General features: G+C 38.4%; 1 protein-coding gene across 1 annotated transcript in view; it reads right to left on the bottom strand.

Annotated features, from left to right (window-relative positions):
- Positions 1 to 12,937, bottom strand: part of RARB (retinoic acid receptor beta) — a 193,762-nt gene extending 180,825 nt beyond the window's left edge. The window contains exon 1 of the mRNA XM_085311770.1: positions 12,429 to 12,937. Coding sequence (XP_085167896.1) covers positions 12,429 to 12,606 — 178 coding nt within the window. The 5' untranslated portion in view covers positions 12,607 to 12,937. The remainder of the gene's footprint in view (positions 1 to 12,428) is intronic.
- Positions 12,938 to 13,339: the final 402 nt, after the last annotated feature.

The following is a 13,339-nucleotide window of genomic DNA, read 5'->3' as shown; positions in this document are numbered from 1 at the left end:
AAGGTGTGTGTACACATACGTACATACACACACACACACACACACCAGTTACGCTGTTCTGAAATCTGGCAGTGAGAACTCACCCCTTAAACAGGTTTCTAAAAGACCAGAATGGGATCATGCATTTCCTCCACAACGCACCCACGTAAGGGCCAACTGCATTCTCGCCATAAATTCTCTTGCACAGGAGCATTATACCAACTGAAAGGAATGTCTTTCCATCTGTGTATTTCCCCTAAGGCGCTCACTTGATAATGAAACCAGTTAAGGTCTTCGGGTTCACAATGTTATTATAGTCGGATAATATTTTGTTTGCAGCAGAGCCTGAAGAACTCCTAAGTAGCATATTACAGGCACCATCCACCTGTTAAGTCATGGCGTTTCTTCTGTAAGTGGACAAATCTGTTTTAGCCATCTCCAGAGATTTTCCGCTCACAGTTAATTATGAAGCGCTGACTGTACTCATTTCCTGATCTTAAAGGGAATCTATAACAAATTTATGCCACAGGTGAAGCCTGTTCCCTCTGTCCCTCAGAAAAATTAGCAAGACCTCTAATGGCTTTGGCTGCCCTCCTTCACCCCTTCTCCCAGCTTCCCCAGCATAGTATGCTAAAACAAACAGTGCAAAGAAAATAATAACCAGTTGGAAAGAAAGTGCAYACCTCTCCTGGGCTGTCTGACTGAACCCAGCATTTTAGAAAAGAAGTCATTACAAAAGCATCTTTTGAACACACAAAAAAATGGCACAGGAGGCCAGTCAAAGGTTATTCTAAAGAGTCCTATATTGGACATCAAGACGGACAGACCCGACTCACTAGTGTCCAGGCTATTCTGCAGTCAATGAAGCCTGTGTAAATATCCACCAGCTACACCAGTCACATTTTATTCACTCCCTGCAGAGGCATACATGACTRCACAAGGTGAAATGATCACATCTCTTCCAACAATTAGGGGAGCAGTTTTATTTAATGTAAGTAATGGGTTCAGGAAGCAGCATGCCCTCTTGTTTAATTTGAGACTAGTGAGGGACACTTGCATCCTACAACACATATCCTAGTACACAGTTTTGATCAAAAGTACCATTGTGCTTTGTACAGTACAAGATACTCTGAAATCAGGTCAGGTAAGATAAGCATTCTGGGGAAAAAGATAAGGGAAAAGTAGTACATCTTTGGAAAAAGTGRTATTTCTTTCTGACAGAAACTATTCTTCATGCTCCTCGCAATAGCAGTGATCTAGGGCACAAATCCTTGGAAATAAGTCTCCCTGACCTTAGAGACRTATGTTAGGTCAGTGGTTCCCAACTTTCCGGACCAACAGACAATTGACAATGATCAACATTTTTCTCCAATTGTCACACATATTTACCATCAACCTTTTGATAGGGAGCACAGTAAAAGTGACATGACTCAGCAGACTAACTTGAGATGATTTTCTACCCTCTTATAACTACTAGTGAAGAACCCTGCCTTGGTTGATGTCGTCTTTGAGAAACTCAGAAAACAAATTCTATTCATCAGCATCCAAATTTTCACAGGTTCTTTTATATCAAACACTTAGGAGACAGATACCCTCTGTGTCACCATGGAGGCACAACTACCCTCCTAGACTCGTATTCTCCCCCTGTATTGGCTACCAAAGATCAGCCTAACTTCCTAAAAAACATTTCTGTATCCCTACTACCTCAAAGACGAAAATCTCACTGAAGATGTTACCCTTCTTCATTCAGGATAAACCTGAAACAACCACTTTAGTATGGAAAGAGAGAACAGAAACATTTTCTGTAATTATACATACCTATGTATGCCTGGTTATTAAAAAAAAAGTGAAGTGGGAATAGCTGCAGTATAATACTTTGGCACTTGCAGAGTCAAGTAAAGTTGAGTATTTTTTGTGACTTGTACTATATGTTTTAATTTGCCTTCCCAAATGATTTATACCAATGCTTCACATTTTTTTGCTACAGCAAACACAATTACCTGTTCTTAAAATCAAAGGGATGGCAATACATTTTCATCAAGTTTGTCCAAGTAACTACGTATTAAAATGGCAAACATCCCTTCAAATAACATCCTGGCAGAGTTAGCTTCTTCTGCAAGTAATAAAAATAGATGAGAGCAAATCGTGCTCCAAGATGTTTGGCTGCAGTAGTATTAGACAGTTGATGTGTTCCAAACATCTGTCAGATTACTTAGCAAAACCCACCACTGTTAATCAATAGTGAAATCTTTTTCTTTGTGGTTTAGCTGTATTTCTGTTTTTGTTAAACAGAAGACAATTACCAATTAGCTGGACTCTGCTGGACCATGCAGCTAAGAGAAAATTACTGTCAAACTGACTGGTTTAGTAGCGCTAAGAAGATGGAGTTCAGCTGCAGCTCAATTAAAACAGTTAATCGATCACTGACAGTACATGCAGGTTTTGTGAAATCTATTAGCTACAGCATCTCACTGCTGCTCTTTATGACAATCACATCAGCTTCACAGGTTGCCCCGTTTTTAAGAATTCGGCCATTTTTTAAAAACACTAAAATGAGATATGCATTCTAGGATGTAAGCCTTTCTTCACTTCAGTCGTTTGGCTCAGCAACAACGTCCTTTTCTCTTACTCTTCATATGTCCTTTTTTTTTTTTTTTTTTTTTTTTTTTTTTTTTTTTTTTTTTTTTTTTTTTTTTTTTTTTTTGATTCCAAACTACTTGGAACAGAGATTGTATCTCTCTCTTTGTTTGGAAACTCCGTAGTAAATTGTGCATTGCAGCAGTATAATAAATAAAAAGTAATAAAAATGTTAGGAAAGTCCTTAGAAAAGTTGATGTTATTTTTACAATTACTCATACTGTCACTATTTAAGAAACAATGCCAGGAAGATCTAGGACTTGAAGGGGACTTAAAACAATTTTTGTAAGAATATGCAATTGAAATGATGATGTTACCAACAGCAAAATGTTTTGCAAGGTGTACGGCTTCTCATGCTGCTTTTTCAAGTGCTTTTAACAGATGTTCAATTTCAAGTGGTCTGCAGATACCAATAGGCTTATAGTTCTGCATGAATCGGAGCAGCAGATGTGCCCTGCATTATGTTTTGCTATTCCCTTTATGAATTGATATGTCACCCCGTGGGTTTATAGCTAGTTAATTTTGTAATGACATCACTATTTCTATACTTTTAATGATACTCACAGGATTTAATTTCTCAAATAATAGAAATCTTGATCCTGAAATTGCTATGTAAAAGCAATATATAATAAACAGATATGTTTACACGATATCATTCTATTTCCCACCACATGCTTTCGTTGATAGTTTCGAGACAATACCAGTATGCAGGTGAATTCTTCCAAAGACTGCAGATTTACAACAGGGCCTAGTTTCAGGACTCTAGACTTGACATCAGTAACATCGCTCCACAGGGTAGCTACACTCAAAGAAGTCCTGTTCAGTAGTTGGAAGGAATGAGGATAAGAGAAGAATAAGAATATAAATATCTGAAATTTCCAYGGACTCTGCTGCAGCCCCTAGATATTGCCCCTGTCAGTGACCGTGCTCAGTGCTGGTATAATWTTACTACTTGCATGGTACCCAAATAGAATCACAATACACAGGAAATTGCACTAAGTTTCCACTGACTGTGACCTGACTGTGACAGGGCAGAACCGAGGCTTTTGGCTTGGACACTTTCAACCCTAAAAAGGCAGCCAAGTTTTTCCTCCCTCAAATACAGTTGCAAAGGCCGYCACGGTACGGCAAGCCCTTGCAGAGAACCTCTGATGACATCTGTGGATTGTGCAGAGCAGGCAGTAGGACAGTACCTTTCTCCACTGGAGTATTCAGCACTGGTAAAGAATGCTTTGCTTTTTATTTTTAAACACAGCGGGGGAAACGTAATGCCATTACAGCTATATTTAAAGCATTTTTGACATTTCCTTTGTAAAATGTAATTTTGGAGGATTTGACAACTGACTGGAAATAAATGTTCCAGGTTGTAAAAGGTTCTAGTAAGGTATTTTATGTTATGAAGCTTTGAAATATACCTGAAAATTTTTAACTTTGAGAAGCCAAAACTGCACAGGCACACTCTTTTTCTCCCCCTGACATTTCATGAATTATATTCCCACATTACTGCAAATGTCAAAATATATCTTTAGTAAAAGTCAGCTTTTGAAAAATCTTTAAGACCTAAATTTACAGAATAAACACTATGTGCTTTTACATGCCCTTACTGATCTAGCTGAAAGATCAAGACTTTAATTTTTAAGAAGCAACTAAATAATTTTTGCACATGTACAGAACAGCGTGATCTCCAAATCGTGACCTCGAGCAGACGACTGTGCACACGTGATGGAGCTCTGAATCCATCCCTAAGAACATGCAGGCGACGGAAGGCTTTCTGTGAGTTTTCCATGCCATTTCTCATTTCTTTGAAAGATGCTCTATGTCTTCCTTTCTTGCAGTTCATTTTTTTTTAAAAAGAGTGAATACAAGCTTAAGTTCAAGCCTTAACATATGAAACTCAGAGAAGCTGACACTTAAAAAAAAAAAAAAAAAAAAAAAAAAAGAAAATCTTAATTTGATTGACCTTCAGCACTGAAAAATAATAAAGAACAAACTCTACCTGTAGTCCACATCTCTTGTTTGCATACACAGTTCATATAACATAACATAATGTTATTTGGCTTCCATTTAAACTTAAACTACAAGCTAACGTATTTAACAACAGGCAATGTACTGCATCTACAAACAAGGCAAACTTCTCCCAAATGCAGAAGCACCTTCCCTCAGAAACGCAGCCCACCCCAAGTGCTCCAGACTTCCCTGACGTTCCCTGTTTCCCAAGAAACGCAGAATCAAGCTCTTACTCACTTCAAGTCTTTATTTCCACAGCCCGAATTCAGCAGAACCCCGTTCTCCCAACAGGGCCTTTACCCTATCCCCCAAATGCCTTGAACTACGGCAGGAAGATCACGCTCAAAATCTTTGCTCTTCCAGTGCAACGCAGCTATTTATACCCGCGGAGGCTGTTTGTGCAGGTGGCTGGACTTCCTCAGCCCGAGCAACCCGAACCATCGCAGACCTGCCGCGCTAAGTGAAGGGGGCACGTCCTTGGTCCGCTCTTCTCCAATACGGCAACGTATAGACTTACAGAGCAAAAATGCCAAGATTTGAACTGATGCAACTCCCAACACTTCTTCTCCTTCAAAAACTGAACTCCTATCAAAAACATACACCCTGCTGAACATACATTTTCCCCTAGGGAGAACATAAAAGAACACGCACACATGACAGATGTTAGGTATGTTGCTCAGTGYGCTACTTCAAGGTGCTCAGATACAGCAATTACGAGCTCAGCAGACTAACCCAGACGAGATGAGACTAGCCATTAAAAATATCTCCTGCATTTTATTCAGGGTGCATTTCTAAAAATGCAGTATCTAGACAAAACAGTTGAGTATCTTGGGGATGCAGGTTTGGGTTTTCTGAGTATTTCTGATATTTACTCTGACATTTCCTCTGAATGTGTGTGGTGTTTTGAAAGGAAAGGAGTATTCTGTTACTTAAGGCCAGTCCTTCCTGTTTGTTAGTTTATCCCAAACACAAGTTTGTACATGAACAAAACTGCTGCTTTAGGTCTGATTTCGAACATGTGGTAAAGGAGAATCTAACAATTTTATGAGATAGTGTTACTTTTGTAGAGGGTGAGCTTGCCTTGGGGAATTTTCTCTGACTAGATTTATCACAAGTTTTTTGAACCAGATAATTCTGTTTGATAGCACATCTGGCAGCATCATAAAATCTTGACGTCCCAAGCTATTACACAGGAATTACTTTTGTAAATCATTTATGAATATTACTGATGTAGGCCTATTCTGGGCAGTAAGAAAGGAAACAGTACTGAAGGACAAAGGAAGGGAAAAAAGATTCCTGCTCTTCTAGGATTCAACAGATAGGGTAGGTACTTATCATTTTAAATGGGAAACATGCTGTCACTGATAGAGCTGAAAAGTCCATACACACAACACAAGTTGTTCCCAATATTCCCTAAAAGCCAAAAAGGAAAAAAATTTAGCTGAGGAAAAAATTAAATCTATCAGCTCCTGATGAAAACTTGCCCTATCCCAGCCTTAAATAGAGTATCCCAAGCAAATGTCACATGCTGTTAAAAGTGTAATAAATGCAAATTAACAACCCMCAAAATAAATTTTAAAAGAGTAAAGGAGGATCACCTTTATCAAAGTTAGCACAAAAGTACATCTTAGCTTAAAAAAATCCAAAAGTATTTACAGAAACTCCATAGTGATGTGCATTTTGAACACAGTACAATGACTGAATAGAATTTCTCCATATAATTAAAATAACATGGTTATTTTTAAACTGTAGTCGCTAAAAATATACCTTCAAACAGAAAATTGGTGAAACACGGTTCATTTTTAGTATCATGAACTGCCACACGATTAAAAAATTTCAGAATACTGTGCCTATCAGTTTGGATTGGAAATATATCAGATATTCAGAAAATGTACAGTAATGTTACTCTGGCAAACTTAACGCCTGGTATTATATTCCTTTCGAAAGATCTGCTACATATTTCATCTCCAATATAGGAATCAACACCAAACATCGAATCCCATTTTTCTCTGGAGAATGCAGAGCAGGGCACAGCGGAGCTGGGATGGAGGCTGCAAATCCCGCCGGGCGGCACAGTGGTAAGCGGGATGCAGCAGCAGGGGCCTGGAGCGATCCCTCAACTGCTCGTTTTGGAGTTCGCAAACATTTGGAGTTGCTCRATTTTATTTTTGTTGGGCCAGAGGGAAGCACAAGGTTGTTCGCAATATTTCACAGAAACATACTTTCAACTTTAGGTAAGAAGGCATTTTGCTGGGGCATTTCCTTGCTTCAAGGCTTGTAATGGGGGACGGAGCAATTCTGTAATAGGTCCTATTAGACTTCCAAACCTCAGGCTCCTTCAGACTACAATAAGTCTATGAGAGATACACAGGGCAAATATGGAGCGAATGCCAGAACAACATGACTCACTCCCTATATGAGAGTAGGGAGGTACAGAATTTATAAAATCTGCTTCCTCCCAGAAAGCAAATTCCTGTCCTCACACGCCCAGAACTGATTTCTTTTGGATGAGAACGCTGCCTGCTGAAATCTGAAGAGGACCGCGTTCACGTGATGCCCAGGATCCCTGGCAGGGCAGGGTTAAGAAAGAGCTACCAGTTGCTCTGAGTGGAGAGATGTTCCTGTCCTTTAGACACTGAAAGTACTCAAACCAAGTTCTAAAACATCACCAAAATAAATCTAAATTGCTGAGAGTTTTGGATTAACTAGAATCAGATAAATGCAACATCATACAATTTTATTAACCAGAGCAGCTTTAAGTAGGTATGCTTTTGAACTGCAAAAAAGGAGCCCAATCAGGGGTGAGGGGGAAATAAAAATAAAAATTWAAAAAAAAAGAAYTGAAAAGGAGCGGTGGTTCCTAAGGTCAAGAATGATATCTGCAGGGTATCATCTGGACATTTTTCCTCACAATTGCCAGCACACTGGCTGTAGCTAAGAAATCTGATATTGATATTCTGGTTACCCTCTTCCTTCCAAATGCAAACACATGTGCTGTCTTTTAAAGAGGTGTAATACATGCACTGAATAGATAAAAGAAGTCTTAAAAGTCATCTGTTAATTGCAGATATATGCAAACGACTACGGGACAGGACTTTCTAAGGTGACAGAATTGAAAAAAACAAGACAACCATACACAAATTAGAAGGCATGAAAAAGCTCAGCAGCATAATCAAGCAATGGAAGTTTTTTAAAAGGTTAACTCACATATTTTTTCTAATTCAGTACAACCATGGTAATATTATTTTAGACTACTGCAGAGTTCTAAGGAGTGCTGGGTTTCTCTTAGTCTATTACAAACACCACTTGCTTCAGTAYTGATGCTGAGCAAAGAAAATCTATCATGTACTAACTGTATCCCAACCTCCAACAGAAATATTCCCCATTTTGTGAAGTAAAGTGAGATGTGGGAGTCCTTGACCTTCTAAGTAATTAAGGGAAACGGAGACATTCTTGTTTTTATTAGAGAGACACTAAACTATTTGAAAATAATTTGAATAGCTGGAGAATTAGTGTATTTGCCTGTTCATGAGTAGTGCAGATAGTTTAGAGTTCTCTTGGGGGCAACACATCGTAATGAATATCTGCTATTCATATTTAATGCAATCTGCCAAAGAGTGCTTTTGGGAGGACTTTTTGTGTCAATATAATGATTAACAACAGAACTGGAAAAGTAAATGAATTCCTACAACGGGTGGGGCTAGCAAAAATATCCTACAGTGCTACACAAGTAACTGCGTTTGACTGTACTGTTTTAATGATACCAGTGGAAAATCCATTTCTCAGGGAAAAAAAGCAAAAAACCTTTAAGCTGAAGTTCAAATGGTAAACAATTAGCAACAATGCAAGGAAAAACAATTTCAAGAGAATATAACRTTTAAAACCACAATCTGCCTGGCCAAAGTATGTCTGAAAAGCCAGAGATGCAATAYTGCATCTACCGGTACTAAATATAATAATTAGTTTTTATATAGCCCTGTCCAAAAAGAAAGCCACTGCTAGTTCTTTCTCTACCTTTTCCAGATTCTCAGGTAATCTTAGTTTCCATATGTTTTCTCGTGCCTAAGACTTACATAAAACAGAATATAAAGTACTTCAGTCTTTACAAAGCACTTTTAAAACGCCCCAAACTGGAAAGTATGGGGAAKCTTGGCTAACATACAACAAATGACCTTACTACCAATTTTTCTSCTTGACATCCCAACAGCCCTCTAAAGAACACATTCAGATTTTATTTATGTTTTTTTCTGTCTGGATGAAGCAATCTTACGACGTTTATATAAATTCYAAGACATGCTGTGTCCGGCTCACCGCTATCCCCTGCCCCCTTACCAAGCTGTTCCCACTCCTAATGCCTGAAATGAAAATGAAAGCCAAATACTGAGGATGCAAAGGCTCACATCAGGAGCCTAAGGACCAAAGTGCCGCAGACAGCTAGAGACAAATTTACGGGATTGCTCCYGTTGAAGGCCACGGGCTAGAGGCACTGCCCAGCTCCAGCAGGACGCGTGAGGCAGGATGCTCAGTTCTAGCAGAAAGGGAACGCTCTCCAGCCAAACCATTTTATTATTGACTCCCAAAATATCTTTTGCCTAGGCCCTACTGTAATTGGATCCAGCACACGCTGAGGGATTGCATTCATCACGGCATCAGCTCAGACGAAGTTTTTCAATTCAAATAGTTACACAATCCACTCACTGAAGCAGAAAATACCATTTCTAAATGAGCTAAGTGGTAATCTCCTGAAACTATCTTAGCTAATTTTTTAATATAGAAGCAATTCCTCATTACTAACACAACTGCAGAAGCCTGCATGCCATCTGATCTTAACACTGAAAATGCTTGCTTTGTGCTATATGGCAAAAGTACAGCAGTAGGTAAATCAATCAGACTTATAAAAGTAATGATCATCTTGACCGTGGTCTCTTTTATTCATTCAGTGTTAATGCATAGTTCATGTATATGTAAAAGTAATATTTTTTCTTCTTCTGACCTCTTTAGCACTGTGACCAACCCTCTAATTATTAAGTATTTTGCACTATGTATCGCAGCATAAAAACAGAAGCCAAGTCACAGGTCATGGAGGCAACACCATTATTAACATCAATGAAACTAAATCACTCTATCCTGCACTCTTATTGTAAGCCATTTGTGCACACAAAATTAGTATGTCTAAAATCTTGTTGTCTCTTTAACAGCATTGGAGATATCTATCCCAACTGTAGATTAAGATGACTTAATTTAACCCTAATGTTATCTGGCATAATGGAAAATGGAAAATGAAGAAGGAACAAAATAAAACAGTAAAGTAATATGAAGGCTTAAATGACAGTGATGTTGAACAAAAGCTGTCGAACTGCATTGTTTTAAAAAAGATTAAAGAGGCAGAGATCTTTGAATCTTCGTTTTTCACAGTATTCCTATTATTTAAAGTAATTTCAATTGAATTTTGAATGAAAGAATCTGAAAGATAAATAGCATAATAGTCAGGTACAGTGCAGTGGTTTAGCCAAATTTTCATTTCTTCATGTCTTCGCAGTTTAGCGCTATATTCTTTCACCATCCTCTCTAGGCTGACTTCTTAAGAGAGGCCATCAACCATACTGAATGCTGCCCATGGGGGATGGCTACACTGTAAAATGACAAAAACTCCCATCCTAAAAATCAAAACCCTCAAATCAAAAAAGCCCCCAAAATACAACGAAAAGCAGAAAACCAAAACATAACCCAAAGGTTAACCTGCTTACTTCCAGGAATTTGTCTCTATAATTCTAGTGATAYTAGCTTCAAGAATCAGAACCCTACTGCTTAGAAACAAAAGAGGTTTCCTCCACCAAAGTTAAGAAAACAGAATAATACCAACCCAAAGAGTCACCCTGCAGGGGCTGTATCTGAAAAGAAATTCTCATCTAAGTCACCTTCCTTAGTATCCTGCCAATTTTAACCAGTATTTTCACGCATTGTTGCCTGAAGTTAGGCACTACAGCTGCTCAACCTATGCAAGCCAATGGTACAAAGAACCTCTACAGAAATACTGCCCTGAAAACGTTGAAACCAGGACCCAAGRACACAGAACTAAAAATTCAAAAGCAGACACTGATTTTGCATGTCTGCAAAAATTCATACTTTGTGCTACTTTTTCAAAGGCTGAACATTGACTGTTTTATTAATTATGATTAATTGCAACACAGTCTTAACTCCATAGGAACAACTTGTGGAAAAGAAAAAAAATTGTCATATTTGATCACACACATTTTGGTATTTACCTGCATATGTCTCAAAAAAAGCTCCCATTCACTAATAACCCTCTATTTCTGTAACAGTGTTCGGTGTTCTTACAATATTAGAGCATAAATTCAGTTCCKTATTCTGACAGCTAATCAAGAGGATAATTTCTGAAAGGTTTGGTAAGTCAAATACTTACTTTAGGTCTTCTAACACAAAGCACTTTTTTTTTTTAACCTCCAGTACATCTAAACTGAGCAGGGAGGTTGGACTAGATGATCTCCAGAGGTCCCKTCCAACCTTACTGATTCCATGATTCTGAACACTCAGTGCAATAAAATAGGCCAAATAAAGGCCTGATCTGATTATACTTATTCCTGCATTAGACCATATGAAAGTTTACTAGAGATAAAAAACTTGTGGGGGGGGGGAAGCAAGGCTGCCCAGTCTTCAACAATTACAGTGCGTATGCATGACATGAAGTCAGAATTAGTAATACTTTGGTGCAACACGGCTAAACACAGCTTTATACTATAAAGCTTTTTTCTTCTCTGTGGTTCCCCTTTCATGTYTGGAGCTCTATCTCTGCATGCTTTCTGTTCAAACACGTTTTAGTGGTACTGCTATGAAAAGCCCCCTTTTCCTTCTGTAGAAAGTGCAGTTGTCCTGCAAACYTGCTGTTCAGTTGAGACCTTTTCATACCGAACAGTCCTAGTAATATACTGACACAAACATGTTTGCAACTAACTGACCTGTGAAGCGGAATACATTCTGGTTTCCCTCACGTGAGAGATAAATACATTCAGCTACTCCCTGTTTCCTACCTCCAGAAAGGTATCTTGCCCATGTGTTGGCACTCAAAAGTTTATACCTGGGTTGACTTGGTTTGGAGACACTTAAACATATATAAAATTAAGTCCAAGCAGGAACTGTGTGTTTGTCATGAAGTGATGAAAACAAACTGGCCCAGCTAATATGCTCCATAATGCTGAAAATGTGAGAATGCTGCATGTGAAATCCAACCATACACTCAAATCTTAATTTTGCAGCCCCAGGCAGCTTATAGCAGCTAGCTGCCCACTGGTCTGCCACAAAACTAGGCTCTTTAAAAGTCAGCCAGGAAGGAAATAGTTACTAATTAAAGAAAACAAAAGCAATATTAATTATAGAGCAACTTAAGAGAACACTCCACTGAGGAATCATCACTGTTAATGAATACCTTTTGTAAAGTTTCTTTAAATAGAACATGAAATTCTGCAGTAGGCTGTCATGAGGGCTACATACACACACACACACACACACACACATATATATATATATAAAAAACATGACAATGCAGAATATTTCAGAATCCACAGCCTGTTTTACCACCTAGAGTTTCAAAAGTTTTGGTATTTCATATAGTTGCATGTTTGTTTTTATAAACACAAAAATTAAGTAAAAAACAGTGTTTCAAAACAAATGTATGTTTTTTGCCCAAGTAAAACACACCACAGATGAATAACTGCAATTGCCCTTAAAAAGATTAGCTTTTGTTAAAGGAAAACTGGTCAACAAAGCTACTAATGCTGAGCACTTACTTGCAGGTGAAGGGGTGCTGCATCCACTGTTTGGTGGGTGACTCTGGAGTCCATGAAGAGAAGGCAGTGACAGCCCACTGATGACTGGAGGAAAAAGTAATGGATATGGCGCTGCTGGATAGTGAGTCATATGTCCATTCACTGCTGGCACTGGACATGTGCGGCTGCTGGTTGTCATGTTAATACCTCACAGTGTATAAATATTACGTTGCATCACTCCAGGCCAGCAAATATATACCTGAATTTGTGAACGGAGAAGGTTGTCAAGCCAGCAGGTACTACTTGACGTGGATTGTGCAATGATGTGAAAAGATAATTCACTAGATTAGATCCGTCCTATATTTCATTGCTGCTTCCTACTGTTCTTTTTTCTGAGTATATTCTTGCTCTGCAGATTATGGACAGAAAGATTATGGCCTTCTTATTCTGTCAGTTCAGGGTGCAGTTCCGTTGCTTATGCAAATRCTTGTCTGGGAGGACAGTCGCACTCTACAGATGCATGCTGATACAGTCTGTGGGGGAAGAAAACAATATATTGGTTTTATATTAGTCTGTCAGGGAAAGAAAGCAATACATTGCTTTGTATGTGTGTGTATATATATATGTATATATTTACATATACATAGGTAGAAAATGGTTCTGTTTTTTGTAATGTTTAAGTGATCACAGATTTACTAGTGTCCTAGAAGATCAGCTTGATGGCTATCTGGGCATAAGAGTCTTACTTTACTGAAGGTAACAGTAGAAAACCCACTAACTTGATTTCACTGCCTGGTGTTTTACATCAAAAGCAATGTCAAGTCAGATATAACCTTGTTCGGAAACCAACATTTTAAAAACAGGTACACTGATAATTGCCTAAAATATTAATACTGGAGCAGAAAAACAACTTCTGAAAAATTTGTGTGCAC

This window comes from Rhea americana, unplaced genomic scaffold (assembly GCF_003343005.1).
Source record: "Rhea americana isolate MKP2758 unplaced genomic scaffold, rheAme1 scaffold_35, whole genome shotgun sequence".
In the NCBI taxonomy this organism is placed as follows: domain Eukaryota; kingdom Metazoa; phylum Chordata; class Aves; order Rheiformes; family Rheidae; genus Rhea; species Rhea americana.
This window is presented reverse-complemented; position numbering and strand designations above follow the sequence as displayed.